The sequence below is a fragment of the Typopeltis vanoorti genome, chromosome 14 (genome assembly GCF_054136105.1).
Source record: "Typopeltis vanoorti isolate ZY-2024b chromosome 14, IOZ_Tvanoo_1.0, whole genome shotgun sequence".
Classification (NCBI taxonomy): Eukaryota; Metazoa; Arthropoda; class Arachnida; order Uropygi; family Thelyphonidae; genus Typopeltis; species Typopeltis vanoorti.
The window spans coordinates 31,197,010-31,221,715 of record NC_143562.1 but is presented as its reverse complement, the minus strand read 5'-3'; the positions used below and the strand labels follow the sequence as shown (position 1 = coordinate 31,221,715).

Sequence of the window (24,706 nt, the reverse complement as noted above, 5' to 3'; positions counted from 1 at the left end):
GGTGATAGATTTTGAGTAATCTCTGTTTTGAGGGGGGAGGGAGGGAGGGAGGGAAGTTGTGGTTACGTGGTTTTAATATTTTTTTGATTTGGTGGGGGGTTGTGGCTATTGGCTAAGAAAGTGTTACAGATATGGTCAAGTTTGGTAGTCAGGGCACTATTATATGAACTGATTCATTTTGCCCTGTTATATAGTTTTTATGGGAGGGTGGATGGTGCGACTATCTACCTGTACGTATAGGTTTTCTGTAAACGGAGAATGCAGGATCCGTCAGGCTGGCATGCAATCAGAGTATCTAAGAATGGGAGACTGTTGTTGTTTTCCATTTCCAAGGTAAACTGGATCCTGAGATGTTGATTGTTTGTATGTGTTAAGAAATTGCAGAATGTATCCAGGCCATATGGAGAACACATCATCCATGTAGAATAGCCAGACAGTGGATTTATGTGGGGTAGAGTTTAAGGCTTTTTCTTCAAAGGTCTCCATAAAGAAGTTGGCCAGGGGCAGAGAGAGTGGAGAACCCATGGCTGTCCCCTCTATCTGTTTGTAGAATTTTCCTTGCCAAATGAAATAGTCTGAGTTCATGGTGAACTGAAATATGGCTTGAATGAGGTCTAAGGCACCTTTGAGTGGGACATTGGTAAATAAGGAGGAGATATCAAAACTGACCATTATGTCAGTGTGTGGTTTTCTATACTGGCTTTAAAGTGGGGTGAGTTTTTTTTATGTGTGAAAGTGTGTTGCCAGTATATTGTGTGAGCACTTTGGCTAAATGTTAGGCTAATTTGTATGTGGGTGAATCAATGACATCCACAATGGGACATAATGGCAAATTCTGTTGTGGATTTTTGGTAATCCATACATCTGGGGAGAGTTATAAAGTTTTAACTCTTATAAGAAGAGTCTAGAGTTAAAAGGTTTTTAGTCTGTTTGTAACCTCCACAGGCCAAGAGTTAACCTTTTTAAGGAGCCTCTGGACTGTTCTGATTTGTGTGCTGGTGGGATCATGGTCTATAGAGAGGTAGGTAGAACAATCTAAAAATAAAGAGGCAAGCTTACCTGAGTAATCTGATTGGTTTAAAACCATAGTGGCATTTATCCCTTATCCGTTTTGGTGATTATTATTCTGCTGTTGCTTGTTATCTCTTGCAGGGCTTCAAATTTTTTTTTTTTTTTTTTTTTTTATGTTGCTTTTTGGTGGTTTAGCTTGGGTGAGAATACTGGCTACATCTAGTCTGATGTTGTTGGTAATATGGTTCGGAAGGCTGCAGAGACCTCTTTCTACTTGTATCGTTATTTCCTCTACTGGAATTTTCTTAGGTGCAAAGTTATGGCCACATGCAAGTGCACTAATTGCTTCAGGGTAACGGAAAATAGGTTTATTAGCATGTTGGGAGGTAGCTGAGGTTTGTAAGCCGAATTTCTTGTAGACTTCCAAATTTCTTAATTTACCTACATAGTATTCTTTGTCTGCTGAAGTGTTTGACACACTGGAAAGGATCGTCCAAAGGTGGACATTCAGTGATATGGCAAGCTCTGCTTCCAGCAGCAATCTGCTCCTGTAAAAGAGCAAAGCTAGTACATCTGTATATGTGCAGAGCCTTTGGTGATGTAAATTGGTGTTTTAATTTAACACAATTCGGGATCACATTGTTATCATTTTAAAAAGACTAATCAATATAGTTGTCTCAACATCTTCAGCTTAAGATTGCTGTATTGGCTAAGAAAGTATTATGGATATGGTAGTTCAGTAGTTAGGACACTTATCCAAACAGATTAATTCTGCCATGTTATATAGAGTTTTATAATCCTATATTTTTGAGAGGGTGGGTGGTGTGAATATATCTACCTGTATGTGTAGGTTTTCTGTAAACAGAGAATGCTAGGGATCCATCAGGTTGGTGTGTAATCAGAGTTACAACCCCCCAAATGCTGATTAGTGAGATTAGTGCATTTTTTTAGCCCTGTCAATAGGGTACAGTATGCAGTGATGGGTCTGAACAAGATGGCAGCACTCAAGAAACATGATGAAAGATGGTTTAAGTATGGCACATTTTAAAGATAGACAAAATCTGTTGAAAGTAATAAATTCCTAGAAAATAAACTGCTGGAAATGAGCAATTCAGTAACTGAAATGCATAATTCATTGAGAAGATGGATTACCTGTTACAACATACATGAAATATGTTGTAACAGGTAAATGAAACTATATACATGCTAGAGGATCATCATATCAAACAGCAGGCTTTACAATGGAAAGCCATTATGATCAAATGGTAGTTAAGTAAGCCAAACTCCAAATGATGAAGCACTAACAACATTTGCATTTTGGAAGTAACACTGAAATGTAGTATTTTCACTGCATTGTATCTAAAATCCATCTGTTTGTATGTAGAGAAATAGAGCAAAATGAACATTCAGCCAAAAGAAATTTCGCAGTGACAATCCCTGCATATTAAGTCTATGTTTTACATTTTTGGCTAAGCACAGTATCCCACTTGTGCATACTTTCCTTCCATACCAGATATTTATTGCTTTGCATATTACTGAAGAATGCCACAAAGAAATAAGAACCTTTGGAATGAACCCAAAAGATTTAAATGTGTAGAGATCATGAATTAGGTATACAGAACAGTGCATTGTGAAGTGTCCTACCATGACGAGTCCTTGGACTTCAATAGGGTGTCATCTAATTAATAAACAAACTTATGAGAAAGATTAACATCAATGAAATCAGTGTGGAAAATTTTGGGGTGGAAGAAAGAAAAGGGAAAAAATATTTATATTTCTGAAGAATAATATGAATCACACTTTGTATATATAAAAATAAATCCAAAAGGAAATGAGCATGGATCTACTCAAAAGGAATCAACAAAATTGAAATAAGTTACTATTAAGAAGCATACCAAAGCACGAGCAAAAATTTAATCCAATGTAATACTGGAGAACAGCAAATTTAATTAACAAATAATCAGAGATAATCAATGTTGAAAGATGAAAGGGAATATTAAGATGACTTTACTGATTTACTATAGAAAAATAGAGAAGCAAAGGACCTGAAAAATCTAATTTTTATGAACTGTGTAGTAACAAAAGCAAAAGAAATAGCAGGCATAGAAACAAAAAATAAAATATTACAAGGAAACACTGAAAACTTATGAGGTAAAGAAGATCAAAGAGACAAGATAATTCCATAATAAAAAAAGAGGATAGAATACAGAGAAGTCTGAACTCAAAAAGTACAATAACCCTAATCCATGAAAAAAAAAGCCTAATCAGTTTACCAAAGTGCTGATTATCAGGATTACAGATATTCGACATGTGTAACAAGTTGACCTGTTACAGGTCAGCCATTCTCAGAAGCAAGCTGATGTCAGAAAAGTTTCAACAACAGATCAGTTTTAAACAAATGAATATCAGATATTTATGAAAAGTCCTTAGATTCATTAATTACGAAAGAAACCAAAATCCATTGAAACATAGACTACTTTTTTTCTGTAGACAGTGAACAAGGATATTTTTCTATAGACAATAAACAAGGATGATGAAGCCAAGGATTCATCATGTGTATTTAGGAAGAGGGGGTATTATTTTCTTAGCTTTCTAAAGTGAACTGGATCCTAAAATGTTGGCTATATTCAAATATGTTAGGCATTCCAGGCAATGTGGAGAACCTCTCTAACAACAAAAAAATTCTCTACCTGACTAGAATCTTCTGTTGGACAATAGGCACAAATAAATTTCTGTTCAATTTCCCATCATGAAATTTGCACACATCACTTACTGGCTTCCCTTCAAGAAGCCTATCATCATCATAATTAGTAATTAACATTGCCTCAAGATAAGATACAGCTATTGTTCAGAAGTATAATCATTTTTTTTCCTTTTTTTCATCTGCTAGCTCTGCCTCATTTCTATTGATGTTTCTTCCAATGATGGTTCCTATCTTCATTCTGTTGAGTCTGAAGTTATTCTAGTAATGCCAACTTTTCACTTTTGCTTATTGTTTTTGAATTATGGCTGAAGCAACTTAGGCTATGAAGCTAATATAATATTAATTAATGAACAACCAGAAAGATTGCGATAACTTAAAAACTGTATGATCAATTTTTATGAAGTTCAGTGAAAAGCAGTATGATATGAGATGTAAAAGAACCACCCACAAATATTGTAAATAAATAGTTTGATTCAGTAACAAGTGAGTATATGCAAACAATGGTCATAAAACAAGAAGAGAGGTCAAAATGAAATTGTCAAAGTGCACACAAAGTGTGAAGGATGACCACATTCCTTATTGAAGAAAGTGGTCATCACTTACAGCAACAGAGCATTCACAACAATGTTTCATACTGTTTATAATGATGTCCAGGAGTTCAGTTGGTAATAACCATTTCTCCTGCAAAGCTCTCCTAAATCCTTCAGGATTTGGGGGAAGAAGGACTAAGGCAGAAATGCATCTACATAGAGCATCCCAGACATACTCAGTAGGATTAAGATCAGGAGCCATGCTGACCAGTTCATACACATGATAGTCACTTCTTGAAGATATTGGTCGGTGTGCTTTGCTTGATGAGGACAGACATTAGTAGTAAGATATATGTCTCCCCTATCCCATCTGCATAACAGTTGAAAATAGGGATCAAGGACCTTGTCTCTGTAAGTTGCAGCACTCATGGTTCTGCTAGGAAGTACATACAAGTTGGTGCATCGACCTAACAGAAATGGGGTCATCCCTGGAAATTGAAACAGTATGAATGCAGTCAGTAAGGCCATGAGAACAAGGTTTTATATTTAGAGAGTAGTGCATGAATGGAATAGGTTGCCAGCATTAGTTGTGAGCACTCAGTGAATGAGTTTGAAATGTAAGTCATAGTAAAAAATAGGCAGTGCTTGACATTATGTTTAGTGATCCTCCTTGATGAGTCTATAGACTCCACGGAGATGCTCACATAAATAATAATAAATATAATGATATTAGGCAAATGATCAAGGAAAGAAGGAAATAGCCAAATAGTTTTAATATTTAATACTAAACAAGAAGAAAAATTTCTTAAATGGGAGGAAATTTCAAGTAGTGATGCAAAATAGGTTTCAAAATGAGAAATACTTTGACCATTTGGTTTCAGTAAAAAGATTCTAATGAGAAAGCAGTTAAGGAACTCTGATTTTTAAGAAAAGACAGCTAACAAAGAAAAAGTTAGTTCTTGCTGGGATCAAAATCATTTGAGGAAATAATTGGGAAAAATTTGGTTAAAAGGGCAGGGCTAATAATAATGGGATGTATGTAGTAATTTCTTCTTTAGACACAGACATCAATGTTAATACCAAGGACCAAATATAAAATGTGCATAAATTAACATTGAGGAAATATAAAAAAAACAGAAGTCTCACCGATTACATTATTGCCAACAGTCATATATTCTGAGTGGACTAGTATATAACAGTATACGGAGAATTTGAACTAGGAAGTAATCACCAAGTAGTTTTAAACAGGATAAAAATGAACTATTAAAAATTTGTGCTAAAATTCTGAAAAATTTGCAAATGCAAACTGTAGATGAAAAATGTACATATACTATTATGAAACAAGTGAGTTTGAAACCAAAAACTAAATTAATGTCAAAAGTTATGTTAATTTACTGAATCAGAGAACAATGCAAAAGCAGATGGGAAAAATCATAATCATAACAATTAAATAGATGGGAAAAATCATAACTCTGTGATAATGTATTATAGAAAAATAAAGAATCAGGTCACCAATTAGCTAATATTGTTAAAAAATACAGAGAAATTCTGAAATGGTAATTTAATTAAAAAACTTAAAAAAAGTCAAAATAGTACTTACTGTAAAAGGAAACAGATGAGAAAAATAACAAAACCAAAGATACAGGAAGCTATTAAACAAACCAAGCAGTGAGAAAACAGGGTAGAAAATATTCAAGAAGAATGTAAAAATAAGTGTATATAATACTTGAAGTATAATGTCACCAAAAACCTGAAAGTACCAGGAGTACAGGACATCCAAACAAAAAAAATTCTCAAATATGGAGTTATAAACAGTGGCTGTACTGTATTCTTCAAGAAAACCTGACGAGAAGGTTAAATTCCACATTATTGAAGTAGGGTTTTCGCAGTACTCATTTACAAAAAAGGGAAATAAACTGAATGTGAGAATTACAAAAGAATTTCACTACTAAGTGTTCCAAGTATAATTTATGCAACCATATGTAACTAGAGTAAGAAAAATTATGGAAGAGAAACTTGGAGAAGAGCAAGTCGGATTCAAACTAAACAGCGGTTGTCAGGATCAAATTTTTTTTTTTAATTTTAAACCAAATCGTCAAGAAATAATCAACATCAATTTCTTGATGGGTACTCAGAATATTATGATAGTAATGCATTATTCATCATCATCATGCATATCAAGGATTTATGCCTAGCATGGCCTGTTCCAGCCTTAGAAGTTCGTTGAATCGTTTAACAGGGCATCCTGGTTTTTTTTTTTTTTTTCCCTAATGGCTTGTATTTTAAGGCTTGTTTTGGTAATCTTTCTGTTTTCATTCTTTGAATGTGTTCCATCCATTTATGTTTATATTTTTTAATTTTATCTATTACTGGTTCTTAGTTTAATTCTTTCATAATTTCTTCATTTTTTGTGTGATCAAATACGGTATACTTTGCAGTTTTTCTCATAAACTTCATTTCTGCTGTTGTTAGTCTTTGTCTTATTGTCCAGATTTCGCTTCCATACATTAAGACTGGTAGGGCTAATGTATTGTATACTTTTAGTCTGGTTTGTTTTTGAACTAGGTTTGGTTTAAATATAGAGTTAATTACACCTGTTATTTTTAAATATTTTGCAATTTTTACGTTTATGTGTTTTTCATTTTCATATGTGATCGTACATCCTAGGTAGTTAAATGAATTCACCTGTTCTAAGATCTTGTTATCTATTACTATTTTAGTTCTTGCTGAATCTTGTCCTTTAAAGGCCATAGTTTTCGATTTTTCTGTTGATATTATCATACCATAATCTTTGGATATCTCATTTAGATCTAAAATAGCTTTCTGTAGTTTATCTTCAGAATTTGTAATTATTATTTGGTCATCGATAAAGAGGAGAGTGTTTAAGTTTACTGTAGGAGAAAGTTTAATTCCTGGATGTAAATTTTTATTCCATTTTATTATTATTTCATTTAAGTAGATATTAAAACGTGTTGCTGAGAGGGGACATCCCTGTCAGACTCCTTGGTTTATCTCTCTCGTATGTGATAGTTCGTGATTTAATCTCATTTGTATTTGATTATTTTCATATATATACTTGTGATAGCTTTTAGGATATTATTTGGTATTTGTCTTTCTTTTAATATGTTAAATAATATGTTTCTTTTAACCTTGTCAAATGTTTTTTCAAAGTCAATAAATGCAATATGTGTTTCTAAATTGTATTCTCTTCTTTTCTCTATTATTAATTTTAGGCAAAAGGCCGGGTCTATACATGATCGTCCTTTTCTAAATCTATTCTGTACTTCTAAAATAAAGTTTTCAGAATATTTCATTAGTTTGCTATGTAAAATTCTGCTATATATTTTGTAACAGGAATTTAGTATACTGATACCTCTATAGTTTTTAGGGTCATCTCTATTATCTTTTTTAAAGATAGGAATCACAATTGCTTTTTTCCATTCTATGGGGGGATACTAGTTGAATAAATTTTATTTAAAAATAATAAGAGTCTTTCTTTGAATCTAGTTCCTGCATATTTATATAGTTCTGAACCTAGTTTATCTTCTCCAGGTGATTTTCTGTTTCTTGTTTCTTTCAGGCTGATTTTTAATTCTTTTTTAGTTATTTCCTTTTCATTTTCATTAATAGTTTGCCAGTTGTCTTTTTTAAAATATTTGTCTGTCCACAGTTCTGTGTAGTAATTTAGAAATTCTTCTCATTTCAATTCAGTGTTTAATTTTATGTTTTCTTTGGTATCTGCATTTAAGTGTTTCAAAATTTTATATACATTGGGTCTTATTTTATATAAATCATGTTCTAAATTAGAAACAAATTTGTTCCATGATTCTCTATGTCTTTTTCTGACTTCTCTTTTAGATATGGCTCTTATTTCATCTTCTAATCTTTTACTGCTTAACCATTTGTGATAGGCTTCTTTTTCCTTTTTGATTATTTCTTTCATTGTATCATCCCAGATCTTCGGTTTTTTCCTTTTATTGAATTTTTTGGTCTTTCCTAAGCTTTCATTTGCTGCTGCATTTAGTATCGTTTTTATATTAAGCCATTCTATTTCTATTTCTTCATTTTGTTTTATTTTGTCTAGATATTGGTTAATTCTTTGTTCATATAGCCATTGTACATTTGTGTCATTCAACAGTCTAGTTTTATAAACAAATGTTTCAATTTTTCTTTCTGTTCTTGTTACTTGTAGCCATTTAGGTGGTAATCTTAATTTTATTTTAACAAGGAAGTGGTCACTGCTTATTCCATATCCTCTGTGAACTCTAACATCTAGTGAATATTCTGATGTCTTTTTATTTAGTATAAAGTAATCTAATATTGATTTCCATCCTCTTGCTGCCCAAGTATATTTATGTATGTCTTTATGTTTATAAAAGGAATTCATTATTTTTAGGTTATCATAAACTACAAAGTCAATCAATTTTTTACCATTCCTGTTTAGAGTATGTTCTCCATGTATTCCTATATTATTATTAATTTTCGTGTTTCCAATTCTTGCATTTAAGTCTCCTGCTAAAATTACGTAATCATTTTTATTTATTTTATTATATATGTTTTGTAGCTGATTATAAAAATCAATATTATCTTGTTCTCTTCCCTCTTCTGGGGCATATAAAACAATTATTGTCAAATAGCCTCTATCTATTTTTATTCTAGCTTCTATTATTCTTTCATTCCATAATTTATAATGTTTTAACTGTTTTGAAAGGGAGTTATGAATCCAAATCATGACTCCTGCTTGTGCTCTTTGGTCTCTGTCAACTCCACTGTATATCACATTAAAATTTTCAGTTCTCATGGTTCCTTTTAATTTCTTTTTTTGTTTCAGTTATTACTGCTATTTTAAAATTTCTTTCATTTAATAATTGGTCTAATTCTATTTCTTTATATGCTATTCCTCTTACATTCCAGTTTGCTATGTGTATTATATTTTGTCATTTCCGTTTCTGTTTTACTTTTTCCATTCCAGAGTCGTTTCCTATAGATTCAATCCGATTATCTTTTTCTGTCAGCTTACTAGTAGAATTATGTTCTCTTAATGATGTAATGCATTATTAAGTTTACATTATTAAGCTCTGGTCAACAATTTTCCTCCAAATTAGTCTACCACTTGATAACACTTCAATATTGTCAAGTCTTATATTTGTCTTCCCCTGGTCTTCTTCCTGCCATCTTGGCATCAAACACCTGTTTTACTAACCATCCTTCTCCCATTCTGTTTAAGTGATTATACACTTTAGATTAGTTCTGCTCACACATTCTTGAATACTAACAATGCCAAGTTCATTCTTAATATGTGCATTTTTAATATGAATATGTTATTGATGCCACCTTTGATTATTATTTGTTATTGATGACTCCCTTAATTTTTTTTCAGAACTCTCATATCTGTGGTCTCTAGTCTGATCAACTGCTTCATTTCTAACCCAACTCTCAGATCTATAAGTTAAAATTCGTTTGAACACTGTCATGTACAATATTACTAGTTTGGTGTTTTGTCCAATTTCTCTTATTCCATATAAATTTGTTCAACAGAATCCCTATCATGCACTGCTTATTCATGTCTATTTCTATATTCAATTTGCCACCTTCATTAAAAATCGCCTAAATAGCTGAAATGTTTTACTTCCTCAGTAGGTTTCCAATTCATGATGCTGCTGATATTTTCCATGTTCATACTTATTTTCATAGTCTTTGTCTTTTTATTGCTGACTCTTGTACAAGATTTTTCTTCTTTCCTCAACCTAATAGTTAGTGGATAGCAATGCAACTTTACTAGGGAATCATAATTATAGGACCAGGTTGTTTCCTGTTGCCTTCCTTTCCCAACAGTACATATTTATGTCTATAGACATTTATATTCACAGGGCTGCTGGTATGCCTATTTGCAGAATGAAAAAAAAAACAAAAAAACTTCCACCTCTGTATGAGACCAGCCAACTCACCTTTAGTGAGTTGGCTGGTCTCATACAGAGGTGGAAGGTTTGGTTGGAAAGACCTTAGTCTTTCCAACCAAAACCTTTGCATATACTGACTAAACTATTTTGATTCAAGATTTGTTTAGGAGTGCAGTACGTGCATAAAGCAAAAAGCTAACTTTGATCTCCAATTTTGGCATCAGGCTTAATGCTATTTTCCTTCATGATATGTCTATATAGATGATGAATAGCAGTTAAGATAATATGCACCCTTGTCTTGCAATATATCTGACATCAATCATCTTGTACCTTCTTTAATTTTAACTGCTGAATTCCTCTATAATTCTTACATTTGGTTTTATTTTCCCTTTTTTATAGATGGGAAACTATGAGAGCTTCACCAAACACCCAGAATTTGACTTTCTGACCAAGCCTTCTGAAATTATGCAGTAGAGCTGCTGTAAAAACTGTTATATCTCTATTTATATCTCAACTTTATATTCCTCCTAAAAACTCCAGTTTTTCACCCAACAGGCAAACCATCCTCGTGAACACACACACACACACACACACACAGATAAAAAATACCTTCCTGTTAGAAAGGATGTAGCGGAAAAATGGCAAGCTTTATATCCTAAAACTCCTAAATCTTGGAGAGATGAGAATTGGATGGATGGATACAGGAGTTAGTTCCAGAGCACAGCTTTGGAGTATAATTGAGAAGATGCCACAAATACCTCAAGAGGCATATGGTTCTGGTACTACAGTAAGAGATGATATGCCTTGTCATCTATGGAGTTGGGGATGAGTGACGCTAGGAAGTCAGCTTTATTTTGGTGCTGTAATAACAGTGGTGCTATCTGGATGACCTTTGCAAGAGAACAGAAGATAGTACTTTCATTTGGACAAGATACAAGTTTTCTGCTATTTATATGGTATTTTGATATTTGGATTTGCTAATGGTTTTGAATTTATTGCATGCTTTTCATAGGCTAAGTATGAAGCTAGGAGTTCTCGTTGCAAGCCACCTGCAATATTGTGAATTTTTTTACAAAGTGGGTGGGAATTTGGATGGAATGGGGAATGAAGGTCATCATGATGGTAAGGATAATTTCTATCTTGCTCAAAGCAGAGATTTTGATCAGACAAGTGAAAGCAATAGTTTTGTCACGGAAAGGAAGAGTAGAAATTCTTGATGTTATCAGTGGCTGGAGGGAGAGTGTTCTGTGAGAGAACAAACTTGCACGAGTTTGTGGCCTGAGTTACAAAAGGGAGAGGAGATCTCTACAGTGTACTTGAAAGGAATAAAGGTTAAGAAAAATTAAGGTTACTGGGATAACAAAGGGAGTTATCAGATATTCAAGCTAGTAGATGAATATCTGATAACCCTCTCTCCACTATCCCAATAGAAAGTGGTTGTCAGGTATTCAGGTTGATAGATACATTCGTCATTTGCTTATGGCAAATTTTTCTGATGTCTTTAGACAGACTGCATCTCTCTGAGCTTAGTCAGTGGAACTGGTAAAGGGGAAGGCAAGTTGGAGTTAAAGATGATATGGCCACCTAGATGGACTTCATTATTTGGATAGCTGGACTGCAGAAAGTCAAGCTTCAAGAAAAGAAAAAAATATGTCAACATGATACTTCAAACGATGTGTTTATCTTCAATTCTGATGGAAGTATTTGTTCTACTAGCACTTTTCTTTTTAGTGTGTATGTGTGTGTGTGTATGTGTGTTTGTTTGAAGGGGAGGGAGACTTGTTCAAATAAGCAATGCCTCAGTGACATGACATTTCAATCATGTATGCAGTCATTTGTTTATAGTTTAAGCCAATACAAAATAAAATTTGGTCACTTAAATCCCATATTTCCAACCCATCCTCCTTTGTTCAGTATTTGAGAGGATAGATAAGGAATGGGCTTTGGGTCAGAAGCTCTTGTTGGTTCTTTGCAATCTTCACAGACTGTGTGGAAGTTTCAGCTCAGTAATACAATAACTTCTTAAATTGCCACAATGGCATCCCTTCTCCCTACTTTATTTCCTTGATGCACTTCAACATATATTCCAAAGTCTCTTTTGTACTCATTGTTGTTGCATGTGGGAACCCATGCATGCGCATGAGAGCAGTAACAAACTCCACTCCTAGTAACAAAATAACAAGAAGAAAATTCGCATCCCTAACAAGATTATTTAATTTCATCAGTTCAGATAAGGCTTACTGATAATTTAATAAATGCTTTCATGTAATGGTGATTTCCCTTTCCACATGATGGATAGGAGTGATGTAAGTTTGCTCTACCTTTGCAACGAGTTGCCCGGTGTTGCTACCTTACCCCAGTCCTAAAGATACTTTCAAGGGCAAACTTTGTTTGCTCACACTTGGATAAAGGATTAAACTAAATTTATTATAGTCTAACCAAGTGAAAAATAAACCTTCAAAAATTTTCAATGTAATTAGTTAATCAAATCTTAGAGATCTGCTTTCAACTTTAATATAACAACAATCAGCATGGCATCTGATAACTTAATGAATAATAATGAAATCATGGAATGCACTACAATATAGACTACTTCATGCAGATTCCAGCAGGAAGGATGAATGAAGGGGTCTGTCATCCTTCCCCATAAAAAAGTAATCCAACATACTAGATGTCAGACATGGTGACCTGAAACATCATCACAGGCAGCTGCTGCTTAAGCTGGCAAGAGGATAATGCATGAAAGAGAAAGGCCAAAATAAACTCAGCAAAGAATGATATAGTGGACTTTTCACAGTTTGCTCTGGTTCCCTGGCAAAAACAACAAAGGCTTTGTTTAACCGGGCGACCCCAGCTGGCAGGAAATTCTGTCATGTTGTACCATAATTTTATATTGCGGTTTAAGCCAATAAGAATACAATTTGGTCACCTAAATCCGATATTAACTCAAATAAAGACTGACTATTGCTTAAGTCAGCAGTTAGAATTAAAGGAAGTAGAGGAAGATGGTTTTATGTTAAATCTGGTGTTGGACAAGGATGTACATTATGAAGGAAAGTGGTATTAAACCTGATATCAAAATTGGAGATGTTAATCTCAGCTCTTACTTTATGCAGATGATGTTATACTACTAAATAAATCCAGTACAAGTCTGCAAGATTCCCTGAATAAATTAACTGTTGTAATAGATTTGGTATGAAGGACAGCAATAACAAGACAAACACAATAAAAATAGGGAAGCATTGAAAATATCAACTGCATCGTGAATGGAGAAACTATAGAACATGCAAAACATTTCAGTTACTTAGGTACAACTTTTAATGAAGACAGTAAATTAAACATGGAAATCTTCTTCTTTGAGTGCCATCTCCTATCGGAAGATCGGCGACCACCTTGGCAAATTTTGAGCGATTCTCAGCTACTCTGAGCAGTCTCTCAGAGTTCATACCAGTCCACTGTCTGATGTCTGCCAGTCAAGATTTTCTTTGTCTTCCTTGTCTTCTTCTTCCATTTATCTTCCCTTTTATCTTATATTTTTCATTACTAAGTAGGTGACCAAGATATGCAGTTTTCCTTCTTTTTATGGTATCTAAAAGTTCGCATGATTTCCCCATTTGTTCCAGTACTTCCTGATTGGACGTTTTTGCTGTCCATCGGATTTTTAACATTCGTCTGTATAACCAAATCTCAAAGGCTTCAAGTCTTTTTATTGATGTTGTTTTTAAGGTCCAAGTTTCTGTGCCGTACAGACCATACATAGCATTTAACCATGCGTGCTCTAAGTTTAAACTGCGGTTACACAGTGTTGATTTCATCAAGAGAAAATTTTTTCTTGCCATTTCAATTCTAACTTTTATTTCTATTTCTGGATTGCAATCTTCATTTAACCAGCATCCGAGATATTTAAACTTTGCCACTCTTTCTATTTGTTTCCTATTTAAAGAAAGTGCTAAATTAAGAATTGGTTTCTTACTTATGACCATGAATTTAGTTTTGGTGATATTTATTTTTAATCCCATTTTTTCACTCTCTTCATTTATTGGTTCCAAAAGATTTTGAAGATCCTGAATATTGTCAGCCAGAAGAGCTGTATCATCAGCATATCGGATGTTACTGATGATTTCACCATTTACACTAATCCCTTCCTTTCTTCCTTCCAAGACTTTTTGAAATATGTCTTCTGAGTAGATGTTAAAAAGAAGAGGTGACAGCACACATCCTTGCCTTGCTCCTCATTTGATGTTAATGGAGTCTGTAATAATGTCATCAACTTAACAGATGCCTTTTGGTTCCAATATAAGTTTTCAATGATCCTGATGTCTTTACCATCTAATCCAATTCTTTTTAATAGTACAATCGTTTTAGCATGTTGGACTTTGTCAAATGCTTTCTCAAAGTCGATGAAGCAAATGAATATTACTTGTTTTGGTCAATACATTTTTGAAATAAGATCTGAGAATAGAAAAGGGCATCTCTTGTTCCCAAGCCATTTCTAAAGCTGAATTGTATATTCTTTTTTGAATTATTTTCAGAAACATTTTGAGAACGTGATTCATTAGGCTGATCATTCTATAGTCATTACAAGTTTTTGCATTTACTTTTTTAGGTAGCATGATGAAGGTCGACTGTAACCAGTCTTGAAGGATTATGCCTGTATCGTAGATCTTATTAAATATCTTGACTAATATGTTAATGTTGTCACCTAATAACTTTACTATTTCTGCTGGTATTCTATCTGGTCCTAGGGCTTTACCATTTTTAGCTGAGTTTAGTGCACATTCTACCTCTGATTTTAGAATGCATGGACCTTCCATATGTTCACAAGTATTTTCTGGGTTCTGTCTGTTATCAGTAAAGATACTTCTATATATTTCACCCATTCTTGTATTTTGTCATCCTTTTTGGATATAATTTCTCCCTTTTTGTTTTGAAGGATACAAAATTGTTTTTTCTTACATATACCTGAGGTCTCTTTCATCTTTTTGTGTAGATTAAAATTGTCATGCTTTTCCTGTAGAATTTCTATTTCTTTACATTTTTCATTCATCCAGATTTCTTTTGCTTCTTTGATCTTGTGTTTAATAATTTTCTGAACCTCCGTATATTTTGTTGGATTATGATTTTTATATGATCTGCGTTGATCCATGAGAGAAAGAATTTCGTCAGTCATCCAATCTTTCTTTTTTACTGCTCTATTAGGACATAAGGTATTGGTACATTTCTCTATGAAGACAGATTTCAATTTGTCCCATGATTCATCAACCCTCATGATGTCATCATTCTTGATAAGTGCTAGCTCTTGATTCAGATCTTGACTCAATTTGCTTCTTATCTCTGTGTTTTTTAATTTTCCCAAATCAAACCTTTTTTGTTGATGTTTCTTAAGTATAGCTTTCAGTCTAAGTTGTAACTCTGCCACCAGTAGGTTATGATCAGAAGCAATATCTGCACTAGGATAGGTTTTTGTACTCTTTATAGAACTTCGAAATCGTTGATTAATTAGCAAGTAATCAATTTGGTTTCTGACTATATTCCCATTATTATCCTGTGGTGATCGCCAAGTATACAATCTTCGAGGTGGTAACTTAAACCATGTGTTTGTAATTATTAGCTCCTCTTCCTGGCAGAATTGAAAAAGGCGGTCACCTCTCTCATTTCTTGTGCCCAGTCCATGTTCGCAACTACATCTCTACTTCTACCTTTCCCAACTTTAGCATTGAAATCACCCATGATTATGTTAATATCATGCTTTGTGTTTTTCGTTAGTTCTTTTAATTAATCATAAAATTCTTCAATCTCGGTATCACTCTTGTCAGCAGTAGGGGCATAGACCTGTATAAGATTAACATCTAGTGGTTGTCCTTTCAGTTTTAATAACATCATCCTATCTGAGTAAGGGATGAAGCTCAACAGTGACTTATTGATATCTTTGTTTATTATTATTCCAACTCCGTTTTGATGGTTGTTTTCACAACTTCCAGAGTGATACATTGTCGTGTCATTGACTTGAGTTTTGCATGATCCTGGCCACCTAACTTCACTCATTCCTAAAATTCCAATTTCAAGTCTTTTCATTTCTTGGATAGCATTTCTTAGCTTACCTGCTTCATACAAGGTTCTGACATTCCAAGTTCCTAGTTTTACTGAACACACCATGTTGAGCCCAGGGATTCTTCGCACCCCTGTCCCATTTAAGGGACGCCGGTAACTCGGGGCCATTTGTGTAGATTTGCTCGCTATGGTGGTTAGAAACATGGAAATAGACAACAGATTTAGCAAAACTGGTGTGCTAAGAAATCAAGGGGATAAATTTATATGGAATAAGAGAGAAATTAGTCAAGAAACCCAAGTAATTGTGTACAAGACCATTTTCAAACTAGTTTTACTTATGGATCTGAGAGCTGGAGGCAACAGATATGAGAGTTCTGAGAAAAATTAGAGCAAATAGATGGCAACAGTGGTAGAATTACATTAAAAATGAGGACATTAGGAAGGAACTTGACATTGTCAACATTTGTGAATGTGTAAGCAGAGCTATCTCAGGTGGTATGGCCATTTCAACAGAATGGGAGAGGAAAGGGTTAGCAGAGATATTTGTTGCCATGATGGCAAGACAAGATCAAGATGGATTGATATAGTAAGAAATGCCTTAGAGCAGTCTTTCTTAACCTTTTAGTAGTCACAGTCCCCTAAGTATCCTAAAATATTTTTGCAGCCCCCTAGTTTGTAGTAACATAATAATAATTAAACTATTTCTAAAATAGTGGTTTTACTTTCTGATTACAATGACAAAAAAATCAGTAAACAGAAATCAACTTTACTTAAATATTACTGTAAAAACTTTAGTGTATTTATATTTAGGAAATCAAATACTGTTCTTTCATTGCTCGTTTTATAAGGGGATAAATTTTAAGAAATAACAAATCAGTATTACAGCACTGAAAGTTTCTAAAGTAATTGCACTCAAGTAGCACTTAACATTAAGTTTATGCATTCGTACTAGTATTGTTAAAACTTCAGAGAATCACTTCTATCATATGTTCACACGTCCAGTAGGCAGATGTCATGATTTGCAGTGTTGCCAACAGCGAAGTCAACTTGTGGCACCATCACAAAAGAAACTACTGCATTAAACTGCATAATTCAGATTATTAATACAAAACGATACAAGTTTGAAACAAAGTAAAATAATGAGCAAAAAATAATTATTTTAAGAGATTTCAAAATCTTTAAAACTAGAAACATTCTATAAATTTTCAGCAGCCCACTGGTTAAGAATAACTGCCTTAGAGGACCAAAATATAAGATCTGACAATATTGGAGCTGTCACAGATAGCATATTATGGATGAAAATTATTGGTAGGAAGCTAGTAAGAAGAAAAATTTTCATATAGTACCTTGCACATCCTCTGAGGGTATACAATCAGAATTTGATGTGATTTAAATAACAATTAAAGATGCAAGTAAGAAACTTGAGCATTACACCAAACACATGAATCATCAATTTGCTCATTTTCACAGATTTATAGCAATCTATTCTTGTGAAAAACAAGTGTTCTCTGCCAGGTTGGCAGGAAAACGACCAAGAAGAAGACTAAGATATAGGCGGATTGATACGGTACAAAGTACCTTAGATGATAGAAATATAAGATCTGATAATTATTATTATTATTGTTGTTCCGGGAAACTCCAAGGAGTCGACAGACTCATCGAGGGAGGCCCTAACATCATGTCAAGAACAACTATTCAACATTCACACAGTATCTATCATACCTTGCCTTGAACTCATTCACAGTCGTAGCACCCACAACAGACTCTGGAAGCTTATTCCACTCATTTACCACTCTCCAAGTAAAGAACCTAGCTCTAACACCCTTGTCAACCACGCTCTTGCCCAGCTTCCGTGCATGGCCCCTAGTCCTCCCACCACCAGTCATATTTTCAAAAATATCTTCTGGATCAATCTTATAAAAACTCTTCAGTAATTTGAATGTCTCAATCATATCACCCCTCCTTCGCCTATCGTCCAATTTCTGCAACCCACAAATCTTCAACCTATTCTCATAAGGTTCATTCCACAGACCTGCTATCATCTTGGTCACTCGTCTCTGGACCCTCTCCACTTCCTCCCCATCACGAAGAAACCCTGGTGCCCATAGCTGGGCACAGAAGTCCAGATGGGGTCTTATCAAGGCTCGATACAGAGGAACAACAACTTTTTCGTCTCTGCATGTTAAAGTATTTTTCAGAAGCCAAGTGATTTGGTGAGCTGTTTTAGTTACTTTTGCAATGTGCCCCCTAAACTTCAACTCCCTATCTACCAACACTCCCAAATCCCTGGCCTCATCAATCTCCTGGAGTATGGTTCCACCAATGCGATATACTGCTGCTATTCTTTTCACCCCAAAGTGCATAACCTTACACTTTGCCACATTAAATTGACATCCATTTTTCCTAGCCCAGTCCTCCAAACTATCCAAATCATCCTGTAAAATTTTGACATCCTGTGCACTCACAATTGCTCTACCCAACTTTGCATCATCAGCAAACAAGTGAACACTTCCTCTCAGATCCTTTCCAAGATAGGAAGTTAGTAATGATGTAAATTTTTCGTGTAGTACTATCATATCCTGTACACCCCTTGAGAGTACATGGCAGGAATTTGATGATGAACTATAAACAAATCAATAGACAGAATGTGCATTACAACTCTTCTGAGAACTCATAAATATTATACAGTATTTCAATCTGATTGATCAATCGTTCTGTAGCTTGCAATTCATCAAACCAGGTATTAAAAGAGGTGTATGAAAAACAAGGAACGTGCAAATTGTCTGTTTCTTAATAAATTTAGTTTAATCCTTTATCCAAGCATAAGCAAACAAAGTTTGAGCCTGAAGTATCTTCAGGACTGAGGCAACTCGTGGTAAAGGCTGACCAAGCTCTCATCACTACTTGTCTTAGTATCTCCCACAATGCAAAGCACATGTCCTTGCAGAGATGTATAATACTATGCATTAAGGGAAGGGCCACTACCCAGACCGGTTTCAACCTTTATTGAGGTCTCGTCAGTGGGAGCCAGACCCAGAGGTGGTGATACTAAGGCAGATGCAATGGAGAAGTCATATTTACCTATATGAGTTGCCATAAGGTATCTCACCTTATTATTAAATTACTCTGGATTTAGAGAAAGATGTTGGAAGTTTTTTCCCCCCCATTTGTCTGTTTCTTAGTTCATGGATGTATCAAAGGATGGAAGCTAAATGTGGTCAGTTCCCAATGCAGAACAAACTGTCAAGCCTTTTTTCCCACCCCCACATAGAATTTTTAACGTACAGGTTTTAAATTTGATGTTTTTGTTTAAAAGTTATCCACAAGTATATTTCTGAAAATATCTATATAAACATACTTATTCAATGTGCAGAACACACCTTCTGTGGAGATCAGAAGCAAATTTGAAGTTAAAGGTCCCCAGTTATTCTGCTTCTGTTGCTTGTTGATCCAGTTCCAGTTGAATTCCATGAAGTCAACAGTGATTTTTCTTCCTACTGTATCATTAAGTGGCTGCTGCAGATACAATCTTAAGAATATATAAAAAACAGTAGATAAAAATCAATTTAAAAAGGAGTACATTTTTACTTAAAACAAAAGTATAAAACTGATGATTTTATACTTTAACACGGTATAAAACTATCAGATTTATATTTTGCATGTATATACAGTTAAAGGGATAAAGAGACAAGGGAAATTTTTATTCATAAAGAAAAATTCTACAGAATCATTGTGAGAAAAACTGACATTACAATAATTAGTTTTCTTAAGTATTTCAAGTTTTATTGCTTTTCACTCTTAGATTCTAACAAAATGAAACATTTTATCTCAAAAATAACCCAATTAGTTGATAATAAATGAAGAAAAAAAATTGAGTCCTCATTCTTTAAAACTTCTGAATGAAGAAGAAAACTCATTTTTATATGTTGGTGTAACTATGCTTTTTTTTTTATTATTTTTATCTTTTTTCAAAAAACTGAAGATATAAAATACCACTTAAGATGAAATATTGTTGAATATTTCTGGTGTCTATATTTTTAGAATGTCATTTTCTAAAACATTTGAGCAAGAGGTTTAAGGTGATGTGTCATATCTGACAATAACACAAATTTCGAAAGTCAATGTTTGAAATTTAGTCCTAAGTAGTCTTTAGTTTTAAGTGAATATTTTATTTATAAAATATTCAAATGTGTCTTTTTTTACAAATAAAGCATCAAATTCATACCATGCTAAAATCTAACCTTGTAGCATCTCCAAGTCATTTGACCATGCATAATAAAAGGGTCTCCTGAACAGATTCCCACATTATGACCTTCCTTTGGAATTTTGTAAATGAGTCCTGTTTCCTCTTATCACTCTTATGAGCATGGATAGATTCCTATCCTCTCATTTGTGATTCAATAATCAATCTTTCATTGATTATAACTCTGCAGACTTTTTGCTGATGACAGCACATATAATTTTTCCAGCCCATTTCAGAATTTAAATTCTTTAAAATTAAGATATATATATTACTGTCCAGTGGAGAAAAGAAAATGCAGTCAACTTTGTTCCTTCTAAAATGGAGTCTTCTTATTTCAGGCAAAACAGAATCCACATACATAATCATACTTTGACATCACTAAGGCCTTCAAAATCAGCAAGAAATTTACTTTCTTGATGAAACAGTAACTGCAGATTTCTCCTGCTACATGCTTTACATCGATCTATAGCTGATTAAGTAAGTACTTTTTTTTTTTTAAATAATAATAATTAAAAAAAAAGTATCAAAATGATGGGTTCCCTCTTTTACTCCAGAACTACTGCTCACCTGAACTGCTTATCCTCTACAAATCTCATATTCACCCTGCAAGACAATATCTTTCATGTTTGGGTATCCACAAAATCTTAAAATTCTTAGATTAGTAAGTGCTGCTGTAATGCAGTAAGTAAAAATGACACCTTCTGGTTGGAAAGATCTGTTATGATTTTTATGGTTGTACAAGATGATAATTTATAAGGTTTTTTCAACAAAAGACCTTATTGTTTATTTTGCATAACCAGCCAAACAAATACAATTTACTGATACACTTGTTTCATAGTATCTGGCATAATCTATACTGATGTTTACCAATCCCAATTAAACTGCAGACTGTTAAAGTTAAGTATTATATGCCTATGTAATTTCAGCAATGTGGCAGCCTAACAGTTGAGCGAGATGAAGAAAGTATATATAAAGCATGTTGAACCAAAATCAGCTAACCACTCGGCCAGCCAGGCTGGCCAAGTAGTTAGTTTATCCATTCTCCAGCCAAAGGGAATGGATGTTTGTGATTGTCTGTTGAAAAAGTTGAAAGTTTATTTTTCACTAGGTTAGATTATGATAAATTTCGTTTAATCCTTTATCCTAGCGAGAGAAAACAAAGTTTGCGTGAAAAATAAACTTTCAACATCTTTCTCTAAATCCAGAGTAATTTAATAAAAAAATGTGGCAAACTTTTATCAACTCCTATAGGTAAAGATGACCTTGCTACTGCTTCTGCCTGGTATCTCCAACTCCAGGTCCAGCTCCCACTGAAGAGACCTCAATAAAGGTCGAAACTAGTCTGGGTAGTGGCCAATCCCTTAATGCATAACAGTATACATATCCACAAGGATATGTGTTTTGCATTATGGGAGATACTGGGATAGGAGTGTTGGTAGCTTGCTCCACCTTTGCTACGAGTTGCCTGGTGTTGTACTACTTACCCAGGTAAGATAGTAACAACACTATATTCAGTCCTGAAGATATTTACAGGTGCAAACTTTGTTTGCTCTCACTGGGATAAAGGAGTAAATTAAATTTATCATGTTGAAATAGTAGTGATGGTGATCAGCAGTAGATGGTGTAGTTGCAATGAGTTGGTGTGGACTGAGTGGTGGAGACAAAGTTGTAGAGCAGGTGCCCTCCCTTGATAAGTCTTTGGACTCCCTGGAGGTGTCAAATAATAATAATAATCTCAAGAACACCATTTTTTTTTTTTAAATATGCACAACAATTTATCATTCATTGAAAACTACCAATACTTACAGTTGTAAAAATAACTGTTCATTCCTTCAGAATCTTTTCAAGCAAGGAGGAACATTTATTTTACAACCATACTATTCAGGTTAAGATGTTAATTGTTCTATAAATATTATCTTTATTTTCCTTTTTTTTAAATTCTGGCTAATCTAATTTGATGTTTATACAGCATTTCCATAAAACATTTGGACCAAAAATTATAAACAAGTGATAATTATTGGTTATCTTCAGCAGATAATTAATATAACTAATAAATTATCAAATAAATGAACAATACTTAAATTTAATGTATTCTTTCATAAAAAGGCATGATTACTGTTTTTTTTTCCAAAAAGCATCTAAGCTTTTCAGGTTTTTTTTTTTTTTGGGGGGGGGGGACGAAAACATTATTTCTGTATCATTTACACATATAGCCCTCACAAAAGTGTTCACAAGTGAGTACTATACGTATGGAAAGGTTAGGTGTCGGTGATTATTCATATCAGTGCTTCACAGTATAAATAACACCAAGAGAGAAAAATATACATTAATTAAACTTACTAATATTTCACTGGTTTTCTACCTAACATCTTCAGAGCACAATTAAAACTGTAACCAGCACACAGAACTGAAGTAAATAATTGTGGAAAACAATTCAATTGAAACAGAACTAATGTCCTTGCATGGTGCTCTATGGGATGGATAACCATAAAGTTAATCTGAAGGAGTCGGATTATCAGATCTCACACTGATGTCTGCAGATCTTTGACAAATTAATGCAACCATCCTTGTTGAGGTTGGGAGAGTGCTTCATAGATGATGCTGATTCTAAAAATAGTCTCTCGGGCGTATGACTTCCATGTAATATTGATATTTTCCTCCATCTAATCTTATGTGAAGGAGTATCCAGAGAATGGTCTGCCAATCCTAATTTGCCATACAGATGACTGCAGATGTAACTTTTGTGTTCAATGTTGATGTAAAGATCTACCAGTCATTTTGCTAGTTACAGTATATAAATTCTAGTCAAGGCTGGGATTCTGATTGTTGTTCAAAAGAGAAATTACACTGATTTAACGAACCCAATTTTACTTGCTTGCTCTGCTACCTAACACACAAATACTCCCCCCCCCCCAAAAGAAAACTTATAAAAATTTAAATAGTAACCTGTCACATTCGATTAGTCCAGCTTTGAAACTCACTGTAAAAACTGCAAGTTTTTTGTTTTGTTTAGTTTGATAGAATGATTTCCTGCATCTGTTTTCCCGTAACAATAACCAGTCATTAGAAAGGATATCTGAAGTTTTTCTAAAAACTTCAGATATCCAAGTTTTTCTAAAAACTAAAAATTGGGGGAATTGTTCAAATTCAAAATATCATTTTTTTTTTCTCCCTCCCTTTTTTGTGGATTATTAAGGTATCACTTAAAGATCAAAGCAGAAATAACTGGGGAAGACCTTCACACTCGGCAATGAACTGACTGGGACATCTGACCCAATATTCAGTCACTTCCTAATGGTGAGTCTCCCAGATAATCAATGAATGAGGATGGGCTATCAATATGGGATTTGAACAACAAAAATGTATTCTATATTTACTTAAACTAGAGAAAAAAATGACAGTATGTAAAACATGATGAAATCCCATGACAGCTGGGACATCACTTAGTTAAACAAAAACCCCACTGTTTTCATTAAGGAACCAGAGCAATTGTGATAAGTCAGTTCGAGACAAATTTAACCTTAGAAGAATTCAAAATAAGCATCATCATCATCAACACAAGTATTAACAAAAAAGATTGGGAAACTAACTAAAGAATCAGAGAATTCTCCCCAGTTATGCAAAGAACACTAAAAGAGAGGAGATTCTTCTAAATAACAACTATATAATGGTATATTTAAGTAATAATGATCAAAAATGGAAAGAAGATAATAACATTCCACATTAAACACAAACAGACTTCCTGTATGGTGACCAACTTCAGGTAGAGTGATGTGAGCAAATTTCAAAATGGGAAATTGGACAATGAGAGCTTATGGTACCACAGAAGATTCTACCAGGAAAGAAGTTGTTTGAGACATATAAATATAAATAGATAATATAAATAAAATAAATAAATATAAATAAAAAGCGAGTTGGTGGTGGTGATCTAAATTGCAGTTCAGAGAAGCAAACGTTTTGGAAAATTTAGAGAAAACAGCAAAGCTAATAATGGATTTAGGTTCAGAACATAGTCATTACTAAAACCATATTCCGAAAAAAAGATATGCACAAATTCAAATGGAGGGAACAGGCAAGAAATAAGTTTTACTGAAAATGATATTGTGGTCAGTGGTATCTTCACTTTGGTTCAGGATACAGTAGTATACATACATACATGGGACTGGACTTGAAATAAGAGGCAATCACCACTTCATTTTGAGCACAAGCGAAATTAGCATTATATTGAAAAGAGAAATACATATGACAGTTTTATAAAGAATAAAAG

At 33.8% G+C, this 24,706-nt stretch overlaps 1 protein-coding gene across 1 annotated transcript in view; it reads right to left on the bottom strand.

The window, feature by feature from the left end:
* Positions 1–24,706, bottom strand: part of LOC150099338 (hypoxia-inducible factor 1-alpha inhibitor-like) — a 136,663-nt gene that overhangs the window by 57,653 nt on the left and 54,304 nt on the right. The window contains exon 3 of the mRNA XM_090403369.1: positions 19,577–19,725. Within this exon, the coding sequence (XP_090259495.1) occupies positions 19,577–19,725 (149 nt within the window). The remainder of the gene's footprint in view (positions 1–19,576; positions 19,726–24,706) is intronic.